General features: G+C 42.7%; 1 protein-coding gene and 1 long non-coding RNA gene across 3 annotated transcripts in view; one reads left to right on the plus strand and one right to left on the minus strand.

Annotated features, from left to right (window-relative positions):
- Positions 1-4,708: 4,708 nt before the first annotated feature.
- Positions 4,709-18,412, minus strand: part of LOC114935221 (uncharacterized) — a 124,637-nt gene continuing 110,933 nt past the window's right edge. The window contains exons 1-7 of one of the 2 annotated variants that reach the window (XM_029307958.2): positions 14,865-16,557; positions 12,569-12,875; positions 8,938-9,474; positions 7,355-7,668; positions 6,061-6,387; positions 5,369-5,793; positions 4,709-5,258 (exon numbers count right to left, since the gene is read on the minus strand). In XM_029307958.2, coding sequence (XP_029163791.2) covers positions 5,005-5,258; positions 5,369-5,793; positions 6,061-6,387; positions 7,355-7,668; positions 8,938-9,474; positions 12,569-12,875; positions 14,865-15,367 — 2,667 coding nt within the window. In that variant the 5' untranslated portion in view covers positions 15,368-16,557 and the 3' untranslated portion in view covers positions 4,709-5,004. Of the gene's footprint in view, positions 5,259-5,368; positions 5,794-6,060; positions 6,388-7,354; positions 7,669-8,937; positions 9,475-12,568; positions 12,876-14,864; positions 16,558-18,412 lie in introns of those variants that run through there. The other variant, XM_085479484.1, reaches the window with a different exon arrangement.
- LOC114935222 (uncharacterized) lies at positions 9,334-11,458 on the plus strand. Its single transcript, XR_003820455.2, has 2 exons — positions 9,334-9,524; positions 10,232-11,458. It is a non-coding gene; the product is annotated as an uncharacterized LOC114935222 (long non-coding RNA).

Below are 18,412 nucleotides of genomic sequence, written 5' to 3' on the forward strand. Positions count from 1 at the left end.
CACTGCATGCACGAATACTATAAGAATGAACACGCGTTCATTAATGAAAATCTGATTTTGCGTGACTCGATGTGAGAAAATAGAAAAAATTAAACGTTCTAATCGCGAATTACACTTATGTTTTTTTTTTACACACGAAAGGATGGAAACTATAAACCGTATACCGCATTTCCGCAAGCTTGAATTACCTTGAAACACGCTGCGCGTTGCGTAAATAAAAATGGCGTTACATAATCCTATCGCATCTCAGATGTATTATGCATTTCGTTGATGCAAATCGCATCGTCGAATTATGCACTAATGCATCGCCACTTTTCCATTAGATTCAAATTGCAATCACCAATTTCTACTTTGAATTTAATCACAATATATAAAATATATACATTCCAGGAGATTTATCTCACTCTCTTCAGGTACCAAGCATACGTCACTTGACGTTTAATTAATTAATTAATTAATTAATTATTATTATTTATTTAACGAGTAAGAAAACCCTGTAGTACTTACACAAAACACATAATAATAAAATTACGTATCAGTAAAAAATAAATCAGAAAGATAATACAAACAATAGATAAAACATTATTTTATATTAATGAGGTCAGTGTTTGAGATTTTTAGATATCAAATCTCGTCCGAAAGAAAGTCCCTTATTTTTCTCGCCGTTTCGGCATACACATTCGGGTTTCTCTGCTCTCCTAGGCAAATCTTTCGATTCGTAGATAGCTTTCCATTCAGCCTTCCGAGGTTGCGCAGTCGTTCGCGTTGGTATGCGCTCTCGCGCTTTTTGCGCTGAGCCTCGATCGGAATGCAAAACGAGTACTATCACCGTGACATCGAATCGCGATGCCATCCTCGCGATCGACACGCCTCGCCTTGCCGCGTTTTTTTTCAAACCAGCGCGAAATGATTGCAAAAAGAAAGAAACGAAGAAAGAGAAGAGAGAGAGAAATATATATGCAAGAATTCCTCCGATAAGCACGTACAACATATATGTATATCGATGATAGCGGACCGTTTAGCGGTACTCCAAGTCCTAATATCGTTATCCAATTAGACGAACGCAGGTGCGGTTTGCATGTTCCCGCTTACGGTGTCGTTCCTTACCGCGATGTTGATCAGTGAGATTGGAATGGAAAACGAGAGAGAGAGAGAAAGATACGTCGTTGATTTTTGCTCGCAAGTTGATCTCGAGCAACCCCGTAGCGAAGACCAGCCTTTTTTTGCGGTCTGCATCGAAGAAAGATTCAGAATGAAGTCAATGAGGAGAGACGATCATTGAGAGGCTTCGTAAAGGAAGCGCTTTGTAAAGGAAGAAGAAGATGAAGAAGCTCAACAGGTTTTGTGTGCTCTACGCAGAGGTGTTTTACTTTGAGTAAAAAATAAAATAAATAATATACATTCTATTTATATTAAAGCAGGCACGTGTGTATTATACAGTATATGTTGCGTAACTGTGGGAAGTTATTCAGCGAGACTTCTTCATCAAATTATATCAAAGTTTTTTTAGTTACTCGTTACGAAACGTTACGTTGCGTAGACGCTTTTTTATTCATTCACGTGATTCTCAGCGTGATATAACGTAAGATGAATATCGTTAAAAGGAATCGAAATCAGTAGTTGAACGCGATATCGGTTTTATTGAATAAATTTATTAAAAAAAAGAACACTTGGAGAAATTAAAAATTTAAATACAATAATATAATTATTTTCGAAACTGCTATTTCATATTTAAAAATATATATTTATAAATAATAAAGTCCATTTTAAATTAATCAAATCGAATTAGCGTTAAAAAGGAAGGCGAGGCGTTTATATAAACACATCTTTCGAAAAGAGGAGTCACGTAATTTCGAGAGACACGTGGTCACTCTACTACACGTATTCATACGTTGGCAAGTGGCCGCGAGTCCCCGATCGACGAGGAATTTCGTCGACAGGACGACGTAACGGAGAGAGGGAGAAAGAAAGAGAGAGAGAGAGAGAGAGAGAGAGAGAGAGAGAGAGAGAGAGAGAGAGAGAGAGACAAGTTTGCTCGCTTGCGTCCTCTGAAGGCTCCCGCGGCTGCTAAAGCGCGTACGAGAGGCTTTCTCCCGCTTTGCGCGGCTCCGGAATGCGGCCTCTCCCTTCGGTCGGCCTCGAGAAGAAGTCACGAAGGCACGTCGTCCTTCCTATCCACCGTCGCCTTCTCGGCCTTCCCTCGCTTAGTCCCACCTTCCTAGCCCGCGGATCCCTCCTGATCATAACGCCCCGTATTCACGTGTGTGTCATCGATCAATCGATGAATACGCCAGGTAGAAGAATCCGATACCTGTATATAGGGTTGCCATCCGTCAGGCGCAATCGTTGGAAAAATACGACTGATTGTGAATATAAAAGGATGATCCGTACAGACGTTATATAGAATTTGCAATTATTAGTTGTTCATCATTCTTATATTTTCCCAGCAGTTTTAAAGTAGTTGTCTTCTAATTCCACCTTGTTTCTCAGTTCTAGGATGAGTTTAGATAAGCATCAGAAAAAGAATCGAAATAACGCGTTATAGCTGCTGAAAACTCGAGATTAGAAGTAATTATACAGAGAACGAGGGGGAGATAGAAGAGAAGGGTGCTTTTTTTCGGATGTGTAATTATATCGCGTAGCTACCGACTCGGAAATCACGTTCATTTCGCACGCGATAGTTGCGTAATCATGGCCCAGTTCACGCGCACATACGTAGCGATGCCAATTTTCGCGCCGGTGCGAAAAAGAAAGGCGTGTCCAATTATATTCTCCGATGGAGGTGCTCGACGTTTGCCTCCCGAGGCGGGTTGGCTCTCCTCCTTCACACGATCGCGCGTGATCTTACATTGTACGTACTTCCTGCGTATACATACAAGTGTATTTCTAGCTGCGCTCATGCGTAAGAAACAATTCCCTCGATTGCCGAACGGTAATTATTTTTATGCCAAATTACTTGCTTTTTTTTCGATACGCGATCTTCAACTGCGTAAACATATACAGTGATCCGATTCGCACCTCTAGTTCCGCCCTTCACTCGTTATTATCGTGGTGCACTTGTATTTTTTCTTAATTCTCTTCTTCTGTTTGTACTGTACCTGTAATTATGTGAGGTTTATATAAAAGCGATCAGTCGAATCTTTATATTGCTTCCTATTCAATCTATTACGCATTTTCAAGTCCAAAACTCTTTGAAATATCGCTGTACGTTAAATATATCGAAATCATGATGTTGTGAAAAACTTACATTTGTGATATATTGAAGAATCTTTAATTACGTCCATTTTTAATCTCCTCGTAATCCTTAATCAAAACATGTGGCTACTTATTGAAAAATGTAAACGATAGAATTCTTCTCTGTAATCTCTCTCTACTGTTTTGAATATATACTTATTACAATACCGTTATCTTCATTGGTAAAGCAACGATAAATATTGAGTTTGATATTAAGTAATTCAATATTTAAACATATCTCGTTATTAATTGTGTGTGACGATCCATTCTAAAAATATAAATAGATAATTGGAGAAACGCACATGCGACATTTTTAATAATTTTTTAAAGAGAAATTTAAAAATAAAATATCTATATATGCAAAAAATAAGTTATCTTAAGGAAAATCGATAGATAAAAGAATGAGATATCTCTCCCATTTATACAAGACAAGCTCGTTATATCTTAATCGAAGTCACGCGGTTTATCAAATTCTATCTTAAATGTTTCTGTCATTTAGACGCGCGAGGCGAACATCGTTCAAAGCGTCGATTAAGCAATACATTTAACAGCGTATGCTAACGATATGATCTTTCGAGAGATCCGAGATCAAAGAATGAAAAATTCAAGGGGCTAATGGCTAATCCGACATGCTGTCAGAAGCAATATCTTCCCCAAGAGTGTCTAATGCGCTCCTGTCAGATGAGAGAAAGCATCATCGAATACCTTCATCGGGAAGCTAGAGTCGTGACTGATTGTTTGTAAGAGGGGCTACTACTTTCGCTCTTTCCGCCACTAGACCGTAAATTCTAATTTTCGCTCCTGTCTCGTCACTTTTACCCAGAGATTTCCATACCACGCGGATCTAAAAATGAAAGCGGACGATCAATTTGTTCGACTAGATCTGCTGCTTCTGAGCACGCTGATGTTCTTTGCACGCATTCGTTACGATCGCAAAAAGCGCACCAGTTTTCGCACCGGAAATTTAACATATAAATTGATATTATAATTGATATAATTAATTATAGTATCAATTAGATATATAAATTACAAAATATTTTTCAATTAATTGAAAAAGTTAAGCAATTCTTTAATCTCGTGAAGTTAAGGAAAAAATAAAATTATTAAATTAATTAATTGGTAACGCATAATTCCGCAAGAAAAATTACATTAGGAAAAATGAATCGCAATTAAACTGTGAACAGCAAATATTTGGCTTTAGATTTTATCAGCGTTATTTTATAATTTTCCTCGAAAATGATGTTAAACGAAAACGATTATCGGATCGTTTATGGCACGATAAATCATCGAATATAGCTTCGAAAGGCTAATAGCGTATAATCAAAAGGTATATACTCACGCTAAGCAGCTCGGATCTTGCACGCAAATAGTCGGTTGCGAAGAAAGAATATAGGCTATTACGCGATGCTCAATCAAAACTGCGCATACTTTCGTTTCGCAGCGGGTAATGTCAACAACAGTGGAACAAGTAGGATTATTTTGACGTCGTTATTATTATCAAATACATTAATGGGGTATTAAAAATAGAGGGACGGGTGTGTCCCGGAAGAGAGCTCGCAATAATATTTACACAAATTAAATGAGTATTGTTCACGTTGTTGCGCACGCGTGCGCATACTTCGCAAGTCATAGGAAGATATTGAAAAGTGCGTCGTCCAAAACTTGTAGGAACTCTTCTTCTAGCGTCGTTTCTCTCGTCGTTTGCTCCCCGAGTGATTACGAGGACGGTACAACATTGAAGAAACTCGTGAAGCGTAAAAGAAGGAGTCATCAAGACACGACGCACTTCTCGGTGTCCCTCTGAGCTTGATTCGACGACGAGCAGGACGCGGGAGCGCGTTTCCGGGCGCACGCCACCGCGTCGTTCGGCACGTAAGAGATCCTGACGCCGCCGTAAGCTCGTCGAGGTGGCAGCGCGTAAGCCGCGGCCTCGTCCGAACTGCTGGACGAGCTGCACGTCGAGCAACAGCTCTCGGCGTCGTCATCCTCGCCATCTATCCTCGACCTAGACGTGCCAGCCGTCCCTGCAAACATATGTTTCAAATGAAAACAGCCATTTTTTCAATTATAAATTTTACATTAAAGATAAATTTCTATTTTACAAAATTTTCTATAGAATATAAATTTTACACACCCCAAGTAGACGTGCTTGCGACTTCGTCGGCCTGCAGACTTCTCGATCGAGACACGTTCGTTCTCGACAACGACATGGGCGGCGGCGAGGGCGACGACGACGAGTTCCGATCGTTCATCGGCGAAAGAGGAATGCGCGACGTCGCGCCGTGATCGTTGACATCCAAATCACCCTGGAATCGCACGCGTCGCGACGTCGGCGTTGGCGGATCCGTCTGGCTGGCTCCGATTCCGGGACTGACCGGGGACATCGCCGGCTCTTGCGCCAGAATGCCGACGGACGCCGCGCCGGCGGTCGACGTCGACGCTGAAATCGACGCTCCCGACGACGGTCGCGGAGGTGGCAGTTCCGGCATGCTCGACGCGTGCGAAGGCGAGCAATTCTGGATGCATCTGAGAGGTTCTCGATCTCGCGCTTGCATCAACCTGCAACGAAATTGCGATCTGATAATATATCCCTAGGATAGGAACAGAAATAAATTTCAGAATCAATTTATATACATATATATATATACATCTTATGTGTGCCGCATATTTAATTCTAGTATTTTTACATATTTAATTTTCATATTTTATATATATTATTATATATATTATTCACCATTTATTTAAAAAGGTAGATGATTGTAAAGATCTGAATTTAATCTAGATTTTGTGTAATATGTATATATATACAACACAATAAAGCGGTACCTTCCCAACTCGCTGCGATTTTCTTCCGCATGAGAGCCGCGTTCTTGTAGCAGTCTCTCGAGGTTTCGTTCTAGTAATACCCTGTCGAGGCCACTGGGCCTGGAGCCGCTGGAAGAAAGTGCTTCCGCGGCGAACTCGGGACTCAGGATGTTTTGGGTGGGTGTCGTCGCTAGAGAAGCCGAAACTTGTTGATGCCTTCTGGTCATCCGAGGCGAGTTCCTAGGAGATCCGAGGGTATGCCTCGAACTTGGAGGAAGTGGAGGCGGAGGTGGTGGCGGTGGACTCGACGAACCTTCGCTCGTAGCCACCGTTTGTCTTCTACCGCTCCTGTGTGATAAAGAATGTTAAATTTTATTCATCATACCATATAATTTATGGAGAATTTTATTTTTATATTCTGAATTAATTATAATATGCTGTCAGAAAGAAATAAAAATTACTTTCTTCAAGATCTCTAGCTACATCATCGAGCAACTAATCTGTCGCATGCTACTAATTATTTCCATTCTGAATTTAAATAATGTTCACATTTAGCCGACACGCTAAAAGCACGCGACAATTAAAAGCATAATAAAATTTAGATGCGACATTCGGGGCGCCTTGTACACGTATCGCAAACGAGGTCGTTATGCATATAAGCTGAATATAAATTCGATCGTGCCAGTTTATAGGTGACGCATTAACGAGTCGAGTGCAAATGGTTCAATGTTTTGTCGATTTCATCAGCGGTAACCTGCCATGTCGAAAGTATCGTTTACAAACATCGTATACCTTTTAAAGAATCGAAATATATTTAACTAAAAACACTTTCCGTCATACGCAACGCACAATAAAAATGAAATATAATAAAATTTAAATTCTTTAAATAAATCGGAAACGTTTAAACAAACGATTCGTTAACTATTCCTTCAATTATCAAGATAGCTATAGTTCCTGATTGCCCAGATAAGACAATTTAAAATGTCCAATCTCGCCAACGTCGGCAACAAACTTTAATAACACAACAGTCAGGCCTCTGTGGCTCTTTATAACTCGGCTTTTAACAGGAAATAAGTTGGACGACCGTTGTAGTAAGATTTATCGCTACCGTAATAATTTCTCGCAATGCAAAGCGCCGCAAAGTCGGAAGCGGTTCGTGTAATCGCGGGACGTTCTTAACCGGCCATAATTTTTGCCCCACGAATCCCCGCGCGACCGTCGCTTTATAGCTGGAGGTAGAACAATGAAGGCAGCCCCCGTGACCTCGTGCGAGAGGAGGAGGAAGAGGTATGCGAAATAACGCATACATATATACCTGAGGAAGGATGGCGGAGGCGGCCCGGCCGAGGAGTCGCTCGGTGTCGTCGGCGGTTCTCCCTTGCTGCACGCTATGCTGCAGTAAATGGCACCACGTCGCGGCAGGAACGGTCGACCCAGAAGAGAGGCGCGGCAAGTGGCGCAGCAGAAGCAGGCCTCGGTCGCGTGCCAGTGCTGACCCTCGTGTGACATTTGGCCCTGGTCGACGCCGATCGGTTCGCCGCAGCTGTCGCAGTACTCGGCGAAGGAGGCGTCGAAGCACCTGAGACAGTACGGCCGACCTTCCCTCATCACGTATCGCTGACCGCCGAGCTGCGGAGAAGAAACGATTTATCGCGAGAGATTCCACAGGGAGGGATGTGACAAATCGCGTAGCAAAGATGAAACTTATATGGGAAAATATATATATATATATATATATATGCATTTTTCTTTGGATATCCGAGAAGGATTTTAAATCCGCAGATTTTTTTTTTCATAAAATTATAAAAAAATAGTAGGATAATAATATAATAATATACCGATAAAAAAGAATTTACAATTGGGTGAAGAACAAGAATGTTGAGAAATATATTAAAAAAAATGATGACGGATATTTCGAAGAAATATAGTTATTATATCTGGAAGAAATAAGCACAGCTTTAGTGATGATAGTAGTATACCGGTGACCGGTTATTCACTAGATGTACTCTACATACAGCAGCAATCTGATAAAGCTCAGGTTCTTATGGACTTCTCGCTTCAAGTGTGTGCTCGCGATATATCGTACAGATACGCTAGGATTCTTTTATTTTCAACAGGATATAATAATTATTATTTTATCGCTTATTGTTGATATAAAATAAAAAAAAGGTTATACGTACAGGTAGATCAAATACAAAGAACCCCTACATTTTCTTAGGAATTTTTCTCAAGTTTCTTTCACGATACATATATAGGTATGTATATATTCATCGGTTCACACTCGAAGCAAACGCCCGATGTAATGAGAGTAACGCGGAAAGCACGTTGCTTCTGTACACGTTCGAGAGCGACCTTATCTAACTCGGAAGGCGTAGGTATTCGAGAATAAGATAGAGTCAGCTGGCGCGGGATTATGAATCGCTACGTGGTTGTAAACTTGATAGCGACGTAATCATTAAATCCACGACGTGCGTATCCGATAGTACAACCGCTAGAAACTCGAGAATCAGCTCGACAACGAGAATTTCTCAGTCCTTCACAAAAAAGCTGATATCTTTTCTCATCTCGAGCTTGCTCTTTCCTCTCATTATTATAATGGTTCGATAACTTTTTCCAATATTTTTCAAACATTAAATTAAATTTACACATTTTTTTAACATCAAAATAAATTTCAACATATATAAAAACATGGTCGACCAGGAGCCTTAATCTTAATAGAATTTCAAAAAATTCAAGTTCCTCTTTCATCCTACATCTTGAAAGCAAGTTTGAAGATCCTCCACGCCGATCGACCCTTTTTCCCCAAGAAAAACCTACATCTTCGGCTTTGAATCTCAAGCGTCATCATCATCACCATCATCATTATTATTATCACCATCGTTACATCGTCATTCCTACCTGTCGATCGCACTCGAGGCAGGCGAAGTGGCGCATGTGCCAGGCTCTGCCCTCCGCCTCGGTGCACTCGTCCGCGAGGATGATCTCGTCGCAGGCGCAGCATCTGGGCTTGAGGGTCTCGGCATGGTGGCGGCCGCAGTAGAGCCTGCCGTCCCGCCAGAAGTAGATAAGATCGACCAGCAACTGGCGGCAAACGCAGCAGACGAAGCAGGCGGGATGCCAGAGGGCGGCTGGTCCGGCTCGACTCGCCGCGACTGCCATCTCGCCGGCCGCGATCGCCCGTCCGCACTCTCGGCAGCCGGCTCCGTGCGGACGCTCCAACTGGCTCGCGTGGCCGCGTCCCAGGGCCTCGCGCTTCCGCTGACCCGCGAACACCCTCAACTCGCGCTTCTCCTCCTCGGTCAGGCCGCTGCAGTAACGCGCCTCGTTGTCGTGGGGCGGAAGCTGCTGCAGCAGCTGCTTCACCCGCTCGCGCTCGCCGGCGCTACCCGCGTACGGGATCTTGTCCTCCGGCAGTGCGCTGAAGTACAGATGCACCTGCGGATGCACCAATAGTGGCCGGGATTAGGTCTACGGGGTCTCTGAAGGTAGATGCGCGGAGTGTACGTTTCGGATATCCCGCTAATACCGAGTCAAATCATCCGTGAATAATGATGTAAGCCTATATCGCGAGAAAATTACGTTCGGCGCAACCTAGCGGTTACATCTTTACATCGAGCGTGCGTCTTTGGCGAAGGATATAATACCACACGTTGCCGATATATAACCCATAATACTCTTTAACGGTGTTCGTAGTAACGAAAAAAGTTACGAGCATCTTTATTCTCGAGATATTCGAGTATTAACGTGTTCTATCCGTAGGTCGTAAACGATTTTTCGTGACTTCGCGTAGGTCACATACGCAGATACCACACGTTGTCGAGACCAATGATTTTGCTTTACAAGGATGTCTATCTTAATACGTACATACTTTACAAAACATTTCATAAAAGTGTTGCACATATTTTATAACAAAAAATTCAGGAAACACGTCAACTTTATACAAGACTGGTCTTTGAAAACCTCTTTTGATGCATGAATAAATAGATCCTGCGTGTAGATCTTGTTATCGCTGTTATAATTTAATATATATAAAAAATATGTATATTTGTATAGATACACGCAGGATCCATTTATCCATGTGTCAAAAAAGGCCAATTTATACACGTGTATCGATTATTATTAATCGCCATCGACTGAAACCTTCAACTGACTTTTACTGATATCGTTCAACTAATTTTTTGTCTCTTTACAGATCGCATCATCGGATATAGACAGGAGGAAAGAATTTAGTGTCAACCGCGGCTGACGTTAATCAACCCTGCTCACTGGAAATCTGGCCTGCAAATTTAGATAAGTATCAGAGGGGGGATATGAGGCAACTGTCAACATACCGAAGGAACGAGTCGCGTAAGAAAACACTGACGAATGCGTTTATATTACTGCGAGAGAGACCGTGTAAACCTGCTACGACGAGTATCCGAGCGCGCGATTCGCTGAAGGAAATAAAAAGAGGAACGATAAAAGGATATATACGCAGAGTTTCATCGAGAGCCGACTGTCAACGCGAATATTTCCATAAGAATATCCCCCTGGAAAGCGAAACCGCGCGCGAGCGCGTACACAATATATTTCCATCGGAATTTGCGCATAATTGAGTTTCTCCGCACGATCTAGCGGTAAATCTCTCTCTCTCTCTCTCTATATCTCTCTTTCCTTCTGCGTGTTACGGCTCACGTGTGTCTTTACACAAGTGACAATAGTACTCTACCGTGTTTCGCCGTTAAACATCAGCCACTTCTTTCATTTGTGCCAGTCGAGCAGGACGACTTGGTAAGCTTACTATCGAGATTGCGTGATCGAATTATCAATTAATAAGAAAATGATACAAGAGTAGATATATTTTCCGATTCGTCGCTTTTTGCAAGAGCAAGATCTTGACGCGCTCTCGGATGTTTTCTGGGCCGGAATCTTCGCGCGGAAACGCGAATTGACGCGATGATCGTCCCTCGGCGGGAACTTAAAAGCGCGAAAAGCTTGTTGCGCGGGATTATTGTCCCCTCGTCGAGAACGCCGAGTCATAATATATAATGCGCGTTAGACGTAATGACACTTAAAATGAGTAAAGAAAACGCGCGGACGAACGTGGCTGGGACAGGCTGCGAACGGGGCTGCGAAAGTGGGAAATAAAAGCGAGAGGGAGAAGAGAGAGGAATAAGAAGAAGACGAGGATTTGCACGCATCGCGTTCCGAGTAGCGAAATAAACGACGGATGTTCGCGCAAAAGCCGGCACGAAAGCGCATCGAAAGAAAGAAGAGAAAGAGAGAGAGAGGCTCCTCTATTCCGCGCCGCGTGCGAAACGCTCGCGCTTAAACCAATTAAAAAGAAGGATGAGCGCGTTAGTTAGCCCATTCGCAGAAGTTCTCTAGCGTGATTCTACGTTATCGTGCGTTTAATTAAATCTAATGATTGCATTTTTGACATTTCGACTACCCTTTCAATCATGGGTCAATGTTAAGCTATGTCTTCGTTGGAGCAACAACGAGCAATTTTTTGTTGAGGTTCCATGTTTCTTAAAAAAGATGTTGCTCCATAGCTTTAAGAAACTTTTGGTGACTAGTAACTTTTTTAAGAAACACGAAACATCAACAAAAAGTTGCTCCAGTGAGGACGCAGCTTAAGAAACTTTCTGTGTCTCATAGGAAATTGCTGAAACTAATCAGCTGTCATTTTTTAATGCATGCAGTTATCGAGAAAATAAAAATTGTGTTGAAAAGAGGAAAGTCTACAGTTTTTAATGGATATAAATAAAGTGTTTGTATACCAGTTTATTGAAAAAAAGTAATGAAAAAATTTCTAATAATTCACCTTAAATCACATCAACAACACAAGTTTTGTTTTCTCAGTAACTGCATGCATTCAAAAAATGACAGCTGATTACAGCAATTTCCTATGAGACACATTGGAATATCAACAAAAAGTTGCTCATTATTACTGCAGCTTTAATAAAAGGATAATAAGGTGGTGATTTTGATAATGAAGCATTGACAATTATTTTGGAAGAACTATAGAAAAATCTTGAACCTTGAGAAATATTTTTTCGAAATAAAAATATCCAGAGGAAAAGATATTCCTCTTCTCTCGTGTGCCCCTTTTCGGGGTGAACCCTTTGGATTGCGCTTGATCATCGTGTCCGGCGAGAGCTTTCACCGACGACGGTCTGATGACTCACTGCGCCGTCGTCGTCGTCGTCATTCACGATGGTAATCGTCGAAGGCGATCTGGGGCCCGCTGTCGCGGTTACCGGTCCCCCGGCGAGACGAATTGCCTCGCATTGCGCGCGGGTGTCACATCAAAAGGTCCTTCATCTCTCATCCCTTTCCACACTTTAACAGTATATTACTCTCGATTTCTATCTATCGATATAAGTTTCCATTCAAGTTCTTTCACCTTCCTTTTTACATTCTCTTCTCGTTTCACTCGGGACACGCTGCTGTTCTTTGCGTCAATCGTTGAGAAATTCATAAACGCCGCTTTTATTCCGCGAGAATGATTTGAATTGATCTCGAGAAGATGAAGCAAACAAGTTACCTGGTCGGGCCTCAGCCCGGGCGGCACCCACGTGTACTCCTCGAGAGCGCATCCGCTGTCGTCGTCGCTCTGCGAGTGTCTCTGGTGATGCTGCATCAGTGCCTCCTGCAACGCCAGGCCGGCCGGCGCGGCTTGCACCGGGCTCTTGAACGGCTCCTGGTGAGGCGCACCACCGGCGCCGCTCGGGAACGCCATGGCCATCGCCATCGGCGAACCCGGACCCAGGCCGAGTCCCGAGGGACCGCCCGCCTCCGTGGATGCCCGCTGGTGCTCCTCTCGCGGGCACCTGCAGCTCCTGCACACTTTCCTGGAAGAAGAAAAAAGAAAACATTTATAAGAAAAGGCACTTCAATTATTTCATATGTTCAATTAATATAGTCTTCAAATTAATATTAAAATATAAATTTATTTGACATAAAAATTATTTCAAATAAATTCTTTTTTTTTTAATATTAATATCGAATCATCATATCATTTTTCTAAATAATACAATGAGTTAAAATATATGTAAGTATATTTAAATTTTTTTTTAAATATTTTTAAATGTGGAAAAGGCATTTTGATAAAATTGCTATATAATTATCTGATTATTTGTATTACTTGTTGATTCAGAAATTGCTTTAATATAAAGTAGAAAATATATATTTTTAATGTGCAATATAAAACAAAACAAAAAAAAGAAATAAATATTTATAAGAAGAAGATACTCTTTTCAATTATTTAATATACTTAATTAATATAGTTTTCAAATTAATATTATAATAAAAATTATTTCAAATAAATCTTTCTCTTTAAATATTAATATCGAATCATCATATCATTTTTCTAAATAATACAATAAATTAAAATATGTATATATTAAAATTTTTCAAATATTTTTAAATATGGAAAAGGCATTCCAATAAAATTGCTATATAATTATCTGATTATTTGTATCAATTGTTATTCCAGAAATTCGTTTAAAATGGAAATTAGATCATAATATGTATTTTAAGTTTACAATATATTACGCTGAGATTTCAAGGTAAGTTTATAATAAGAAAATTTTTACGAGAGAATATAATCTTGATATTGGTTTTCTCGTTCTTACAGTTCCTTGAATTAAATTATAGGCCTACATTTTAGGATCTTTCTAGTATTAGAGCCTAGGATCGCCTCCGTCTAATTATATAGGCTTAACTTAACTCGAAATCTGAAAGTCCAGAATTTAGGATCGCAGGATTAAAATCTGAAAAAAATTCCGTAAATATTTCTGCGCATATTCAGGCTTGAAAATGTAACAGAAAATTGGATACAATAACTAGAGAAATGGAACACAATCCGTGACAAGATAAAAGGAGGAACGATGAATTATTACATCCTAACCATCCGACAGCGTTTTCCTCCTCGCTTGAATAAATCGATATGTTTCGATTTAAAATTCAATGCTTCGAGCATGTAAGAGAATCGCGTGTGCTGTTCCACATGTTCTGGATCAGCGAGCGCTAAGTAGTTATCGAAACCTTCGAGCGAAGCCGATGTGGTACAGAACTTTTACCATAACCGAGAAATTATTCTCGATTGATGCTGTTGTGGACCGCGATACAAAAACCGCCGTTCTCCATTCAGCGTGAAAGACACCGAGACATCAAACGAGAAATTGCGTTCTAGATAATTTCATGTGAAAGTAGATAGAGTGGTAAAGAGAAATGAGCAAAGCTAATCATCGTTTGATTCCAACATAAAAGTCCAATTATGCATATACATATATAAGACTTTACTATTTATGTGAGGACGAATATCATTTTTTATCAGATATGGTTTTCTCTCGCATTATTAATTATAATCAAGACAAATATTTGCTCACCAAGATTATTTTTTATCAAATATGATTTTCTCTCACATTATTAATTTTTAGTAAGTAACCAAAATAAATATATTTGTTCAACAAGATATTTAATTAATATCTTGCATTAATATATTTTTTATCAGATATGGTTTTCTCTCCGCATTACTAATGTTTATTAACCAAGATGAATATATCTGCTTATCAAGATATTTAATATCTCTTCTAAAAACGTTTTAAATCATTTTTATAATTAAAAAAAAAAAAAATAAGAAAATTGAAATATGTATCTGAAAATTCTTAGACGTGAAAACTTGTAACATTATTGAAAAATATTCCACATAACCGGCAAAGAAACTCTTTTCACACACTTGAGACCAAATGCTTCGTATTTTCTCGAGTTCTTGAATCGCAAAGATTTAGTAGCCCGCGTAGAAAAGCCTCCTCTCCGTCACTACAAACGCAACTTACTCCGAGCAACCGGCGACATCGTAAGTCGAATGCAGGGAGCCGTATTCCGTCGCGTCCGGACGACGCTCGAGACTGGTCCCGTCGTCGTGGTGCGAGCCCTTGAGGAACTCGACGCACTTCTCCGTCGGGCTGGCGCGCGACGCCGTCAGGGCCGGGCAGCCGGCGACGACGGCGGCGACGACGTCGTCGACGACGTCGTCATCGTTCGCGGTCGCGACGTCGCGATTCCTCAGGAACGCGTCCAGGTAGTGCTCGTCGGGGCCGGTCGCGGCGATCGACGGCAGATCGTAAACGACGCCGGGCGTCGCCCAGGGTGCGTCAATACCGCCGGCGACGTCCCCGTCGACCTGGCCGCCGTTACCGTTCCTGGCGTCGTTGTTCTTCCTGCCGTAGAGCTTGCGCAGGTACGCCTCCTGGTGGCTCCTGGTCGCCCAGCAGCCGCCTTGCCACCATCTCTTGGAGCCGAACAACGTCGTGTGTCTTCTTCGCGCCAAGCTCGACATGCTGATGCTGCTTTCTCTTCTTCATCCGGACCCGACTCCGGTCGACGACGAGGTCGTTAAGATCGATTTCCTCTTCCTTCGCGGGCTTCTTTACCGGTGTGTCCTCGACGGGGGATGGGAATAACCGACGGTAATAATCGTCGTGGCGAGACCTTCTAATCTAGGAAGCGCGCCGACGGGATCTTCTCTCCTTCGTTCTTTCCCACCTCCGGTATATTATGTCCTTCTCGGTCGTCCTCTCGCAAAAGCTAATAAGGCGACGCTTCGGGGCACCGGAGGGTTTTTGTTCTCTCCGTAGAGAACCCTTCTGCCTAAGGTAGTGTAAGCGTATTAAATGCCTCTCTCCGTGATATACGCCCTTGATTGCGTCTCTGGAGCTCGGAGACTCTTCTTCTCTGCCGGGACTTTCCTGGAACAGCTCGTGGTCTCGCTCATCGAAGAGCATTTGTCTCTGGGCGAGCAAAATTCCACGCTGACGGATCAGCTACCCCTCGAGTCTCTTCTCGAGCAGGAGGCTAATGAGAGACGGATGCACTCGAGTTTTCTCTCTCTCTCATCTTCTCGACGTCAATTCAAACGGCAGGTTCGATAGACACTAGACCGGAGGACTGGTATCATATCTCGGCACTCTATCTTTCCTCTCGCGATGTTCCTTTTTCCTCTTCCCGGGCACATTCTAGTCCCCTCGAGTGCGTCTCTTCTCGCTGGTCGCGAAATAATGACGGAAACGAATTACACTCTTCGATATTACCTCTTCGATTCCGCGTTCGTGAACACGCGGCATCCTCCGCTATTTAGTCATCTCCGTTATTTCGACGAGGTCCATCCATCCTCTTCGCATCGATACACACAGAGAGGGAGAGAAGAAAAATCTTCCCGCGAGATGTATAACTGTCTCGTGAAGCGCGGGATGTCCCGATTAAGTCGCCTCCTCGGCTGGGAGAACGAAGGAACTCAATCGCTCGCACCGTATCGTCCTCGTATATGTCTCGCGTATGTCTCGCCGGCGGCGGGATCGGACTCATCGCGTCGCTCGTTCACCATTTCTCGATTGGCGGGACGCGAACGATATCTCGAGCAACGGAGACAGCGAGAGGGACGAGTGATCGAAGAGAACAAGGCGGCAAGGGAGAGAGGATCGAGAGTGCGCTCCGGCGAAAGCAGCCGCAGCGAGAGAAGAGGAGACGCGAGGATCGCGAGAGATAGAGAGCAAGAAGGACAGACAGAGAGGATGAGGCCCAATCTGTATGTATAACCGGTAGTACAGCACGAGGATTAACGTTTTTAATGCGCGACACGCATGCGACGAGCTATGCAGAGGTGATCCTCCCAGAGTGGGGATTCAGCGGGGCCCGATAGGGGCCCGATCTTCGAGTTCTCGGGGATGATGACAGCTGCGGAAGATTCCGTGTCACCTGTCAACGATCCCTCACGGATCCTTCATCACAGATTTTTCGGAGCACCATTTTCGGAGCACTCTAGATTTCGGAGCAAAAACTTTGACCGCGATCACTCGAGAGAAATCATCACACCAGAGAAAGAGAATGCGACACACAGAGAGAATGGGCGGCGCGCGTTAAAGCGCTTTTAGAAGCGCGTCCCGTCCTTCGTTCCGCGCGGGGCGTGCTAAAGTCGAGCGGACACTGAGCGTACTCTGGGACTCAGCGGGCCCCCGATGCGGGGCCCGGGACTCGAAGGGGCAGGGGCCGGCGGTGGCGGCGGCAAGGGCCCGCGAGCGAGGAAGGAGAAACGGAGGAGAGGTCTTCGGCGTGTATAAGGCCCAATATGCGTGTGTAAGTCCCAACGTTACCAATACGCGCGAGCGATCTCCCCTCTTTCTGCACCACGTGTCTCTCTTTCTCTGTCTCGCGCTCGCGTCCCCCGATATATTTATATTCGTTTCTAATACGCGCGGCGTGTCGGGGCCTCACCGTCGGAATATAACGCCGGGGCCCGGTTATATTCCGCGTATGCGTACGGGCCCCGGGGCCTCTGTGAGCGAGCGAGCCGCGCGCTCTTGCTCTGCTCTGCTCTGTTCTCTTCTCTTCTTGCGAGGAGCGACTTCTTCTTCAACGACGTCATCCTGAAAGACACGCCGCGCGTAAAACGTCTCGTTCCCTTCCGCCGCGATTAGATATCGCGCTAGCTATGGCTGGCGATTAAAGCAGGGATAAAAAGGAATATTTGTACTCGATAAAAAAAATATCTTGATGAGACGACAATCTCTCTTTTGCCGCAGTAAGCTCCTTAATTGCCGCAGATTGCGAGGAACATTCGAGGAGATAAAACACTAGATCGTTTGCGAGTATATGGAACTTATGGAGCAACTGGAACCGATAACTCGACAGCTTCTTGGTTCTATTTGTGCTCCTTTAAATGAGTGCAAAAAGTGAAATTATTATAATCTACACGATCCACTTTAGATATGACTTTACTTTAAAGTGGAGTTCGCATTTATGGCTCTTATTCATACATTCTTCTTCTTGTTCTATATGAAATCTACAGGTATACGCGCGTAAGCGTACTTTTTATCTCGGTTTCCCATAACAAAGACACGCAATGAAATTTAGATTCGTTATTAAGGCTGATTTCATCGTAATTAAAATTAGATAGGAATAGATAAAAAGGGATTAATCTTTGTCGATCGCGTTTAGATATGTAAACTTAATCAGAACAGAGCTTGAAACTTTACCATTGTGTGGATAATCGTTCCTTTCTTAAGAATGTCAACAAATAAAAATTAAGAGTTGAGACTTTCAAAGCCCGACCACCCAAAGTGAGAGTCCTATTTCTCTCATCCGTTAAATGATTAGCGCCTGCTTTTACATAAGTCTTACTCTGTTTCAACAGTATCTTATCTTTCACACTGAAGATAAATTCATATCTGAATTAACATGTTGATTAAGCAATGTATAATACATGAGCGGAGGATATATATGTGCTTCCATTACTTGTAATTTAGTTTTTGGAATAAATTAAATTTATCTATTAGACATACGCGTGCTTAGAAAAGAGTGAAACATATTTTAAAATTGTATAACAAGA

This window comes from Nylanderia fulva, unplaced genomic scaffold, assembly GCF_048542155.1.
Source record: "Nylanderia fulva isolate GAGA-0341 unplaced genomic scaffold, ASM4854215v1 Scaffold12, whole genome shotgun sequence".
Taxonomy (NCBI): domain Eukaryota; kingdom Metazoa; phylum Arthropoda; class Insecta; order Hymenoptera; family Formicidae; genus Nylanderia; species Nylanderia fulva.